Source organism: Schistocerca nitens, chromosome 4 (assembly GCF_023898315.1).
Source record: "Schistocerca nitens isolate TAMUIC-IGC-003100 chromosome 4, iqSchNite1.1, whole genome shotgun sequence".
Classification (NCBI taxonomy): domain Eukaryota; kingdom Metazoa; phylum Arthropoda; class Insecta; order Orthoptera; family Acrididae; genus Schistocerca; species Schistocerca nitens.
In genome coordinates, this window is record NC_064617.1 from 32,463,153 (window position 1) to 32,477,289 (window position 14,137).

At 41.3% G+C, this 14,137-nt stretch overlaps 1 protein-coding gene across 1 annotated transcript in view; it reads right to left on the minus strand.

Moving 5' to 3' along the window:
* LOC126251448 (pre-mRNA-splicing factor ATP-dependent RNA helicase PRP16) overlaps nucleotides 1-14,137 on the minus strand; it is a 197,771-nt gene that overhangs the window by 71,415 nt on the left and 112,219 nt on the right. The window contains exons 12-13 of the mRNA XM_049951876.1: nucleotides 8,729-8,939; nucleotides 8,379-8,597 (exon numbers count right to left, since the gene is read on the minus strand). Coding sequence (XP_049807833.1) covers nucleotides 8,379-8,597; nucleotides 8,729-8,939 — 430 coding nt within the window. The remainder of the gene's footprint in view (nucleotides 1-8,378; nucleotides 8,598-8,728; nucleotides 8,940-14,137) is intronic.

Sequence of the window (14,137 nt, forward strand, 5' to 3'; positions counted from 1 at the left end):
GGCGAAGGAGGTAACGCAGACTATGGGTTGATAAATGCATCAACATTTGGACATGGATACCATCCGATCCTGGGGCGGAGGAGCGAGAAGAAGAAAGGGCATGTTGGAGTTCCCGCATGGAGAAAACAGCATTGTAGCTTTCGTGATTTTGAGAGGAGAAAGCAAGATGTCGCACTTCCGCTGCACGTTTCTTCGGGAGAAACGCTGGCGGGTAATTTGAAGAGCTCGAGACCTCAGCAAAGTGCTGACCCAATGAGTTAGAAATTGCGACGGGGTCCACTAAGGTATCATGCGCGACAGTGAGCCCAGAGACCGGGGAGAAACTAGGCGCGCCTGAGAACCGTCGAAGCCGACTCCAAACTTCCGAGGAGGGAGTGAAGGTGTTAAATGAACTAATAAAGAATTTCCAGCTTGCCTTCTTGCTATCGCGGATGACACGACGACATCGCGCACGGAGCTGCTTATAGCGGATACAGTTTGCCAAAGTAGGATGGTGACGGAAAATGCGAAGAGCACGTCGCCGCTCACGTATTGCGTCACGGCATGCCTCGTTCCACCAAGGAACTGGGGGGCGCCGGGGCAATTCGGAGGTGCGTGGTATTGAACGTTCCGCAGCTGTAAGAATAACGTCGGTAAGATGTGTGACCTCATCGTCGACGCTGGGAAAGCGACGGTCATCGAATGTCGCTAGAGACGAAAAAAGTGTCCAATCGGCTTGGGCAAACTTCCAGCGTCGCGGGCGCTTATATGGCAGTTGAGGCTGCAGCCTAAGGACACATGGAAAGTGGTCACTCGAGTGTGTATCATCAAGGGCGAACCATTCGAAGCGCCGAGCTAGCGGAACAGTACCGATCGCAAGGTCCAAATGAGATAAATTTGTCATGGAGGCAGACAAAAACGTGGGGACCCCAGTGTTGAGGCAAACTAGATCCGCTTGGTGGAAGACGTCTAGCAATAGGGAGCCACGTGGACAAGGATGTGGAGATCCCCAAAGCGGGTGGTGGGCATTGAAGTCCCCAACCAGCAAATAGGGGGGTGGAAGCTGACCAAGAAGATGAAGGAGATCAGCTCGCGCCATTGGTGTGGACGATGGAATGTAGACAGTACAAAGAGAGAATGTGTATCCAGAAAGGGAAAGACGGACGGCGACAGCTTGGAAGGAACTGTCTATGGGGATTGGATGATAATGGAGAGTATCATGGAGAAGTATCATGAGTCCCCCATGGGCTGGAGTGCCTTCCACAGAGGGGAGGTCATATCGGACGGACTGAAATTGAGGGAGAACAAAGCGGTCATTAGGACGCAGCTTTGTTTCCTGAAGACAGAAGATGACCGGCGAGTAGGATCGTAAGAGGATCGACAATTCATCCCGATTGGCTCGAATGCCGCGGATATTCCAGTGGATAATGGACATAGGGTGAACAGAAAATGGAGGAATGTGACCAAGGGTGCTGTCAACTCAACGACTGCTCAGAGCTTGCGACCGACAGCATGGAATGGCATTCAGCCGAAGGCGGAAGATCCTGATCCATAGGTTGGTCAGGAGCAGCTCCTGCCACCAGCGATCGGCCGGTTGACCGGCCACCAGCAGTGCGCCTCGGCGACACAGAAGACGGCCGAGGGCGATTTCCGCCAGGTGGCGCTGTGGATGGGACACGCCTTGGCGGAGAAGGAGAGGAACTGGGTTTCTTTGTAGCCTTCTTGGAAGTATGAGGTTTAGAGGAAGGAGGAACCGATGGTGGTGAAGTTGCCGTACGTAAAAACTCTTCACGAGTATGCTCTTTCTTCGAAGACTTGGTGTCTGACTTGTGGGCTCGAGATTTAGCAGAACCCGACGAAGGGTGAGCCAAAGAGTGGGCAGGCGAAAGTGGTGAAGTTGAACGGGCGATCTTTGCGCTGGCCGATCGGACGACCGTGGCACTAAAGGTGAGGTCGCAAGTCTGCGTGGCCGCCTCCTTTGTTGGCCGAGGAGAAGCAAGGACAGTGCTGTATTTGCCTGTCTGAGGCACGGTGGGTTGTCGACTGGCGAATAATTTCCGAGCAGCAAAGGTCGACACCTTTTCCTTCACTCTTATTTCCTGGATGAGCTTTTCGTCCTTAAAAACGGGGCAATCTCGAGAGGAAGCAGCGTGGTCACCCATACAGTTGATGCAGCGAGGGGATGGATGTGGACAAGCACCCTCATGGGCATCCCTGCCACACGTAACACATTTGGCCGGATTAGAACAGGACTGGCTGGTGTGATTGAAGCGCTGGCACCGATAGCAACGCGTAGGGTTTGGGACGTAAGGACGAACGGAAATTATCTCATAGCCTGCTTTGATTTTCGATGGGAGTTGCACTTTGTCAAATGTCAAAAAGACAGTGCGGGTTGGAATGATCTTCGTGTCAACCCTTTTCATAACCCTATGAACAGCCGTTACGCCCTGGTCTGACAGGTAGTGCTGAATTTCTTCGTCAGACAGTCCATCGAGGGAGCATGTATAAACGACTCCACGCGAGGAATTTAAGGTACGGTGCGGTTCCACCCGGACAGGGAAAGTGTGTAGTAGTGAGGTACGCAGCAATTTTTGTGCCTGGAGGGCACTGTGTGTTTCTAACAACAGGGTGCCATTCCGTAATCTGGAACAAGACTTTACGGGACCTGCAATTGCGTCGACACCTTTCTGAATAATGAAGGGGTTGACTGTGGAGAAGTCGTGACCTTCGTCAGACCGAGAAACAACAAGGAACTGTGGCAACGATGGAAGAACTGACTGTGGTTGAGACTCAGTGAACTTACGTTTGTGAGCAGACATAGTGGAAGATGAGGAAACCATTGCGGAAGAATCCCCCATGATTACCGGCGTCTCTGATGGCGCGCTCCTCCCTTGTGGGGGCCCTCTCTGAGGGCACTCCCGCCTTAGGTGATTGTTCACACCTCAGGTCACACCTCCCGACAAACGGACGGAGGGACCAATCGGCACTTTCGGAAGGTATCAGCTCGGGTAATCACCCCTCCCTGGGCCTGGCCGTTACCAGGGGGTACGTACGTGTCCTACCTGTCTACCCGGGGCGGGGAATTACGCGTTACCCCGTCACCGGCTACGCATGGAAGTGCGTGGGTCGGCCTTCAGACACGCACAGGGAGGAAGAAAGAGAAAGGGAAAGGGAAAGGAAAGAAGAGGTCTCAAACGCCGCAGCGGAGAAAAGGGTAGAGAGAAGAGGTAAGGAAAAGAGAAGGACAAAGGAAGGATGAAGACTTACAAGTAAGGAAGGCGAAGAATGTGGTACATTTACAAGCGTCCGTCTCCGGACGTAGGCACAAACCATTCCCCCAGAGGGGGATAAAAGGAAGGAAGGAGCCAGAGGTGAGGGGGGGGGGGCGAAGATGGGGGATGGGGAAGGATGCGGAAAGGGAAGGTATGCAGCCCGGAAAGGAAGGAAGGCCACATCAGCTCGGGGTCCCGTGCTCGCTACGCACGTATCCACAAAAGAGTTGTGGATCCCCTGGGGGGAGAGAGAGAGAGAGAGAGAGAGAGAGAGAGAGAGAGAGAGAGAGAGAGAGATTACTATACAAGGTTATGACAGTATCATTTAGAGTATATATGGATTAAACACGTCAGAAGTGCAGCACCTGAAATGGATCTTAAAATGGCTATAGAAAAAATTGCTGTTGCAGCAATCAAGATCATCAATAAATTTGGTAAATTAACATATAACTGGGCGGTTTTTTAGGTTAGAGGGTCTCGGGAAAACACAAGAAGGGCTTCAGTCACAAAGGGTGCAGGCTGAACACAGGAAGAACGTAGATACAGGAACCATTGGTATAACGGTTGTAAATTGTCGTAGCTGTGTTGGGAAATTACCAGGGCTCAAAGCGCTAATAGAAAGCACTGATGCTCAAATCGTTATAGGCACTGAAAGCTGGCTAAAGCCGGATATAAGCTCAGCCGAAATTTTTGCGAAGAACCTAACCATGTTCCGAAAAGATAGGCTAAACACGGTTGGCGGCAGCGTGTTTGTTGCTGTCACAAGTAGTTTAACTTGTCGCAAAATTTGAAGTAGATTCTTCCTGTGAGTTAGTATGGTCAGACATCATTGTTGGCAACCAGAATAAAATAATAATTGGATCCTTTTACTGACCTCCCAGTTCAGATGATACAGTTGCTGAAAGGTTCAAAGAAAACTTGAGTTTGATTTCAAACTCGTATCCAACTCATACGATATTAGTTGGTGGTGACTTTAATTTACCCTCGATATGTTGGCAAAAATACATGTTTAATTCTGGAGGTATGCATAAAATACCATCCGAAACTGTGCTAAATGCATTCTCTAAAAATTATTTCAAGCAGTTAGTTCATGAGCCCATGCGAATAGTAAACAGTTGTGAAAACACACTTGACCTGTTAACAACAAATAATCCCGAGTTAATAACGAGCATCAAAACCGATATTGGGATTAGTGAACACAGGGTTGTCATAGCGAGATTGAATATTGTAATCCCCAAATCGTCGAAAAATAAGCGAAAAATATATCTATTCAAAAAAGCAGATAAAAATTCACTTGACGCCTTCCTGAGAGACAATCTCCACTCATTCCAAATTAATAATATAAGTGTAGACCAGATGTGGCTTAAATTCAAAGAAATAGTATTGGCAGCAATTGAGAGATTTATACCAAATAAATTAACAAACGATGGAGCTGATCCTCCTTGGTACACAAAACGGGTTAGAACACTGTTGTAGAAACAATGAAAGAAACATGCCAAATTTAAACAGACGCAAAATCCCCAAGATTGCAATCCTTTACAGAAGCTCGAAATTTAGTGCAGACTTCAATGCAAGATGCTTACAACAGTTTCCACAATGAAACTTTGTCTCGAAACCTGGCAGAAAATCCAAAGAGATTCTGGTTGTATGTGAAGTATGTTAACGGCAAGAAGCAATCAATGGCTTCTCTGCCCGATAGCAATGGAGATACTATCGAAGACAGATCGATTCCGTATTCCTGAACTTATGGAAGGCTTTTGACACTGTACCACACAAGCAGCTTGTAGTGAAATTGCGTGCTTATGGAATATTGTCTCAGTTATGTGGCTGGATTTGCGATTTCCTGTCAGAGAGGTCACAGTTCGTAGTAATTGACAGAAAGTCATCGAGTAAAACAGAAGCGATATCAAACGTTCCCCAAGGTAATGTTATAGGCCCTTTGCTGTTCCTTATCTATATAAACGATTTAGGAGACAATCTGAGCAGCTGTATTTGGTTGTTTGCAGATGACGCTGTCGTTCATTGACTAATAAAGTCATCAGAAGATCAAAACAAACTGCAAAACAATTTAGAAAAAATATCCGAATGATGCGAAAAGTGGCAGTTGACCCTAAATAACGAAAAGTGTGAGGTCATCCACATGAGTGCTAAAAGGAACTCAAACTTCGGTTACACTATACATCAGTCGAATCTAAAAGCCGTAACTTCAACTAAATACCTAAGTATTACAATTACGAACAACTTAAATTGAAATGAACACATAGAAAATGTTGTGGGGAAGGCTAACCATAGGCTGCTCTTTTTTGGCATGACACTTAGAAAATGTAACAGACCTACTAAGGATACTGCCTACACTACGCGTGTCCGTCCTCTTTTAGAATACTGCTGCGCGGTGTGGGATCTTTACCAGATAGGACTGACGGAGTACATCGAAAAAGTTCAAAGAAAGGCAGCAAGTTTTGTATTATCGCGAAATATGGGAGAGAGTGTCACAGAAATGATGCAGGATTTGGGCTGTAAATCATTAAAAGAAAGGCGTTTTTCGTTGTGACGGAATCTTCTCATGAAATTCCAATCACCAACTTTCTCCTCTTGAATGCGAAAATATTTTGTTGACACTGACCTACATAGGGAGAAACGATCCTCACCATAAAATAGGGGAAATCAGAGGTCGTACGGAAAGATATAGGTGTTCATTCTTTCCGCGCGCTATACGAGATTGGAATAATAGAGACTTATGAAGGTGGTTCGATGAACTGTCTGCCAGGCACTTAAATGTGATTTGCAGAGTATCCATGTAGATGTAGATGTAGATATATGAATTAAAAAATAGCTTTTTTCTATTAGTCATACGTTACAAATATTTATTAGTGTCACACATTTTAGCATCATGATGGCATCATCTGGCACTTCATAGTTACATGTATGTTAATTTTTAATATTGTACATTCTTTTGAAGTGTTATGAGGTCAATTTGCTGGTTGTACCAGTGAGGAGTTATGTACAGAAAGATTAGTTTATTTCAGTGTGTACCTTACGTAAATTGTTTGTTTAAATCACCTCATTTCAGTACATAATCTCACCACAACATCCGACAAACAGACTTCACCATGTTTCAGAAAAACCTTGAATTAAAAATTAGTGTACACACCAATGTAAAGCACCTGATTATGCTGCTGAAACATGCCATGCTAACAAACACCAGTAAAAAGTGACTTAACCACAAAAAATAATTATAAATTTTGTAATACAGTCACTGATCTCAAGACATTCCATAAAACATGGATAAATTTAAGTTTAAAATTATGAATAAGGATACCACATGATGAACTGATGTTCCAAATTGGCTACGACTTATTACAATAATTAGAACACACAAAGGATAACATTGTGCATGTAATAGTGACTGTCACTAGGATGAAATACCATAGACGAGGGTTTAGAGTCATAACGCTATATCGACAAAATTGGTCATTTTGAGTTATTTCCCTCACCACTGCATTGGAAAACCAATCTACTGAATGCAAACACAGTGGACGACCTGTCTTCAACAGTTCCAGAGACAGTGTGTAATGTATCCACAAATTTACTTTAATACTCCATGCCACAGTGGCTTATTGACTTTTACACCATTTTGGCTCCTTTGCAGTACTATGACGTATGCAACAGCAGTGCAGTGCAGTGCAGATACTCTCTTTTGTCACTAAACAGAGGCTGTGTATTTTTAGGTACGTGTGCAAAATACAGAGCAGCCTGTAGCTTTACTTACACACACACACACACACACACACACACAGAGTGTGTGTGAGAGAGAGAGAGAGAGAGAGAGAGAGAGAGACAGTCAACATAACACTTGCAATGTTGTTAACGACAGTACCTGTCCATAGTTGTGCTATACGGAATACATCAAACAATTGTTACTTTTATCATTCAGCCTTTGCTGTTGTGCATTATACATGTTTTTCAGAGGAGGAAAAATCCATAATCATTTGAATCAAAAGTGTACTACGCAAGGAAATTAAAATTCATTTACCTTCCTCAATGCGCCTTCATCATCCGGAAGCAATACTTTTCAGGCTGTGGTAAGTTATTTTTCATTACTCACAGTAAATAAGCCATTATCATACTAACTAAACTTAGATATTTATGCAGGTACACAATTGCAAGTTAAAACCATATGCTTGCATGTAATTTTGCAATTTTATTGTAGAAAATGACACACGTATTATAGAAAGCAGTTCTGTGAACACTTGAAGATGCCAAAAAATTGTTCAACTCTGCTGGTGTTTCAGATGTGGATCCGTAATCTGATGCTTCCTTAAAGCATCCTAATTATAAGCCAGCAACAAAGGATGATAGTGAACTCTCAATACATTTTGTAGTGTTTCACTGATATCTTTACAAATACATACAATAATTATCTTTTGTTTCTCATATATTGTCTCATGTTGGTTACTCTGTGTTGTTTTAAGTCAAATGGCAATATAATTATGAGCTATGTAATTTTTGAAGCACTATAAAACATGTATAAATCTCTACAACAAACTGTTAAGAATTTTTAAAGGAGTTAAGTATTCCATGTTACTGTTACTTCTAAAACATCAGATGTACTGGCCACAGCACCAAGATGTCTAACGTATCCATAACTATGCATATCTTTTTGTTATTTAGTACTTAATGCTGAAGTTGACAAAATTTTTGAATAAGCATAAACACACACTAACAACCATGATGTATCACGATTATCAGTGCCATGATAGCACTACCACGGTTGCAAAATTCCTTTTGCCTTTATCTCAAAACACACATTTTGCAGATACATTGTTATGACTCTAAACCCACGAATATTTCACTGAATAGTGAAAACTTTCTATTACTTAGTGTCACTGCAGGTTCTAGTTTAAGTTAAGAATTCTGTTTATATATTCTATGATTAAAACAAAAGTTTAATCAAGTCATGCTCAGATGAGTTCTGAAAATATTTCACATTAAGTTTGCAAACAGCATTAGGAAAACCTTAAAAAGTGAGAGCAAAATGGATAAAGAAGGGCAAGAAAGTGAACTAACAAGAGTGAACTAACGAGAGCAGGATAGTGTACTAACAAGAAGTTTTCCATGTTTCTTTACCTGTCAGTGAAGTTTCTGCAATATTGGTTGCAACAACACACTTCCTGAGTCCTTCTGGTGATCTCTGGAAGATCTTTGCTTGCAGATCTGATGGCAGTTGTGAATAAATTGGAAGAACAGAAAGCTGAGGAGCATTATCTATTTCCCCAAGTCTCTCAGCAAGAACTTCACATGTTACCTCAATATCCTCCTGCCCAGGCATAAAAATGAGGATATCTCCTGTTAAAAAGTGAGAATGTGAAATATTTAGAATGGCCATTTAATGATTTTCAAACAATATACTTTTACGAGGTAACAGTACATCAGATGAAGAATTAATACCTCCAATAATTTTTGTTTGATACTGATACCTTCATTTGGCTGCAGATGAATCTGTAGAGCTTGCTTCACAGCAGCATCAACATAATCTTCCACTGGGTTTTTGCTGAAGAAAATTTCCACAGGAAATGTTCTTCCCGGGATTGTGAATGTTGGGACATTACCAAAAAATGTAGAAAATTTTGTAGCATCCATAGTAGCTGAGGTAACTATCAATTTTAGATCATGTCTCCTAGCAACAACCTGAAACAGACAAGTAAAGTTGTATGACCTGGCTTGCTTGCAAATACTCCATTACCACCATGTATAATTTGTGCTGGTCATTGCATGATACAGGAAGGAAGGAAGGAAGGAAGGAAGGAAGATTTGAGTTTAACATCCCCTCAACATCAAGGCCATTAGAGACAGAGCACAAGCTCGGACGGTGTCAAGGGTGAGGAAGGAAATCGGCCATGCCCTTTGAAAGGGACCATCCCGATATTTGCCAGCACTTATTTAGAGAAATCACGGAAAACCTAAATGTGGATGGCCAGACACAGGTTTGAACTGTCATTGCACTGAATTCGAATCCAGTGTTACACAGAGGTGCTTGCAAATACTCCACTACCTCCTGGTAATCTGTGCCAGTCTCACATCAAACCGTGAATTTGGTAGTCTCTTTCTCTCTTCTCGAAAGCTATGAATATCCGGGGACAAAACCTAACCTACAATAAGATTTACAGAATGCAAACGATATTGTTTTATGAAAACTTATGCAAGACTCATCACTAAAAGATTTGTAAAAGACGCCAACTTTCCTAAGGAAGGAATACTAAGATTGAACATTGTTGTGAGTTGGAGGAAGGAAACTGCCTGTCTCCTTTTCAAAAGAATCATCCCGATATTTGCCCTAAGTGAAAACACAGAAAAGTTAAACCTGGATAACCAGACGGCGATGTGAACCAGTGTCCTCATAAATGTTGTCAATTGTTCCAACAGCAGTGCCATCTCATTTAGTCCAAAATAGCTAAGAATATGTTTTGACACTGAGAACTGCTCAAAATACAATTCTCATGATTAAATCAAAAAATGGAGATTGAACCTCTCATACAAACCTAGTGTGTCAAACTGGCTCAATCTCCAATCATGTATGCTCCCTCTTCTCTTTTGGCTTAGTGCAGCCCTGTACAAGGTAACACTGCCTCACATCGCCCAGCCTCAAGCATTCTCTTTGCTGAAAGTGTTTTTAGCATGATGGATGAAGTGCAACACCCTCAAAGAGTTGCCAGCAAGGCTATCATGCCTCCATTACACCGTAAAGTAACAGTGATGACTAGAGTGGCATGTGTTCCTTATCCCTGCAATCGCTGTATTTCTAGAGTGGAAATGGCCTATACCCTGTGGACATATAAAGAGAAAATTGAAATGATGGAGGATTTAGTTATGACAGTGGGTGCTAGCTTGAGATTTTATAATGAAATAGTCTGTGCAAAGAAAAGAACTGCTTGCAAATACTGTCCAAAAAAATTTTGGCAATCATAATGCCATAGCTTGTGAATGAAGATATGAATAAAATCCATCACAAACATTTATTGACACAGAAAGATTGTCTATTAGTTCTATTACAACATGGCCCTTTCTTAGTGCTTCCACCACAGCAATCTGTTTTGAGAACTAAAAGTTTTAATTATGAATGTTTAAAAACTATTGCTTCTTTTCTCGCAGCACAGGAACGGTGGGGGAAAAAATCTGTCACGTTGTGGAGGTTACACAAGGAGGCGAAAGATACTATGTTCTCACATCTGGGTAAATTCCTGGGTGAGAGTATTAGTGAGTTTCATGTTCCACGGATCATTCTGCACGATAAATTGTGATGATGTGGAACGAGTCATTTCACATTGAAACTGCAAATTAATTTGTAAATTTTGTAAATATGGCTACATGTTGAATATTTATGAGTTTTTTTTTATTTTTTAAATATACAGATATGAGTTAGTAGTTCCAGAACACCACCTTTTACACATTACAACAGAATACACATTACAATGGAATAGAAGGAGTTGACAAGGATAAACTTCTCCAGTACGTGTTCAAATTTTACTTTGCTGTCTGTCAGACATTTTATATCACTGGGCACACGATCAAAAATTTTAGCTGTAGCTTTGTGCACTGCTTTTTGTGCTAAAGACAACTTTAATGAGGAGAAACGAATGTCACTTTTCCTTCTGGTATTGTAATTATTTATCATTCTTCCTTTTGAACTCTAGTGGATCACTGTCAACAAACTTCATGAGGGAATAGGTATACGGTGAAGTAGTAGTCGAAATGCTCTACTTCTTAGACAGATGTCTACAAGACGATCACAGGTGAGCACCATATATTATTCTTACAGTGTGTTTTTGAGCAAATCATTGAACTATGTTGTTTTAGGAGTTCCAAAATCTGCTGCTTTCAGTTTAAATTCCCATCAATATGGACACCTAAAAATTTTGAAGTTTCCACACCTTTTATTAATTCTTCACCATGTCTTTAACTTATAATTGGTGTAGTTCCCCTAGATGTGTGCAACTGAAAATGCAGTGTCTTTTTAAAACAGAGGGCGAGACCATTCGCAGAAACCCAGTCAACTGTACTTTTAAGAACAATGATACCATTTCTTCTGTTGCTGTATGTATCCTTGAACTAATTATGATACTAGTGTCATCTGCAAAAAGAACTAATTCTGCTTGTTGCATATTAGACAGATGATCTAAGTACTGGAACAGACTTGCTTTTACAATTAGCTTCTGTCGTTAACAATATGTTGCCTGTACAAATAAAACTGAAGTAACAAAAGCAATGTGTTTAAGATGTGTTTCTTCACAAAATTCTGAAAGAAACTAACACCAATGAAACTCTTTGTAAGGAAATACTTGTTCTTAAGGATATGACATTTCTGATATCAGTGAAATAACAAATAAAACCTCATTCTAACAAGTTACACCTGTTATGAAACCTATTTCTATGACCACATGAATAAAATTTACCTTGAAAAATACTTGCATCATTAAAAATATCTGATGTCATGTAAGTAAACTGCTGGCCATTAAAACTGCAACATCAGGAAGGAAGGCAAATAACAAAATTTTGAAAATTATACGTATGCAACATACTAGGAAAGTAACATGAGTAAATTGGGTGGGAGGGGGGGGGGGGTTGGTTACAGGGTGTGTGAAATTTAGCACAACACACACACACACACACACACACACACACACACACACACACACACAAAACACAACGCCGTAACCTGGCTGGGCACTCATTTGGACTGAGCTGGGATTACAGATAAGGGTGTGTCATTTCACACTGATCCACCTTTATGCCAGAGTCCACAAATCGTAATAGCTGGTGAGTGGCAACGTGCGAGTCTCTCAGCAACCCAAGAACAGATGTTTCAGATGGGTGTGTGATGTGGAGAATGTTCCGGCCAGGTCAACAGTTGAACACTCTGTGCACCAAGACAGGCAAAGACGGCACAGGCACTGTGCAATCTAGTGCTGTCTTAGACCCTTATGCATTAGTTCCCCTCAGAGCTTTCACACATGGTTATGTCAATTGAGAGGTTGTATGCAGAATGAGGACTTATGTGTAAGAACTGTGTGGTCCCATTCCTGAGTACAATATTGTTGCCGGGTGCATTACTTTCAGCACATTTCTCTCTGCTGCCATACCACAACAATGATCACCGTGCTGACAGATTGTGGTGCTCCAGACACTGCTGCATTGTCCGTGTGGATACTTGTCTTGCTGCAAATGAGTCCAGTTCTTGACTCCAGGTAGGTGATTTGGCTTTATACCCCACACTGTCTGGCAAACAATATGACTGTCCTATACGGCACTGGTTAGTGGTGACACTGAGATTCTGCCTGGCACTGAGTCTGACCCTGCAGTACCCATCAACTCCATAACAGTAGTGGAATCCCAACCGACACAGGCAGGAATATTGCAGAATGATAAACTGCAGTTTGACATCTGAATCCCACGTACAAACTTGTATCTAGCATAACTTGTAAGCTACAACTAGTGAATCTGTAAATGACTGTATTAACATGTTATGTCAGTACGAATAATAATCTGATCAACATAAATGTTCAAAGTCAATAGTTCTCAAGGGCCAAAAAATAAATAGTCACGCATACAAAGGTTCAACCAAAGCAAAACAAAGTCCAATCACACAGTACCAGAGGGAAATTTCATAAAACAAAAGAGGGGTAAACATTTAGTGTAATGGAGAATGTTGCTTGCTATGATACTGAAAATGTAAAATGAAAAATATCTGTCCCACACAAATTACGGGGCAGTCGCCTGACATCCTAGGTCAAAATTATTTAAATATACTTTCTTTTTTCCTTCTTTGGCAACTTTCCCGAACTAGTGAAACCTTGGGAAGGACTTGTACTCATGTTCCCCCAACCCTTTTTGTATTCTCTTTATCTCAATGAGATTTTTGCTCCCTCATTTGCATCTTCCAACATAAATTTGATGGCACTGCATACAATAACATATGCCAAGTAATAAAGATCTTTCCCAGCAACTAAGGTGTGCAAAGACTTTGGTGCCATACTATGTAGCAAAGAATTAGCAATGAGAACTCTTTAAATACACAGATTGACAAGCAACAATCAACTGAGAAGGCCACCTCTTGGGAACAAAGAAATGGAATTGCTCAGCACTCAGGACAACAACGCATTCCTGCACATAGCTAAGGTGTTTGGTATGACCTCTAACTTCACCTACATGACATCAACCAGTATGCTGCACACCACATGTACCTGAAGATGAGATGTTAAATATTAAAATGAACTGGGCAGTATTAATAAACTAATATGTAATTGTTTATGGAAATTATTATTTGGAAATAATGAGATAGTCTATGCTGGATGGAAACAGGTGCCTATTTACAATCTGACCAAACAAGAATAAGCCTTTTTAAGATCAAGCAAAAACAAAGAAATCAAGTACCTTCCTATAAAAGATCTGAATTTTCTAACAGCCTGAGGTTTTACATGTTTTTTAATCTGTTTCATGGTACTTGCTCTGGGTTTTGTTTTCTTACCAGATTATAAGCAAGTACTTTAAAAAAACTTCATATTTGACTGTTATATTTTGGAAATAGAAAAAAGTCTTTTCTAGTATACATAGTACACATGATACGTGATCTGTAACTGTTGGAACTTAGAAAGATTACCCTTAGCTAAAAACAGCGATAAAGAGGTATGCACTATATGATTTGCATATAAGTTAATCCTGTAAGTTCTTGGCTGTGCTGTACAAGCAACAACTACATCACTTATGTAGAAGGAAAATGTGAGATATGAACAATGATTGATGCAACTGAATTTATTAACTGTCTGAATTTTAATTAAACAAAGAGACAAAAATGCATGTTATTTAGTAATCCAAAATACAATATAGAATAT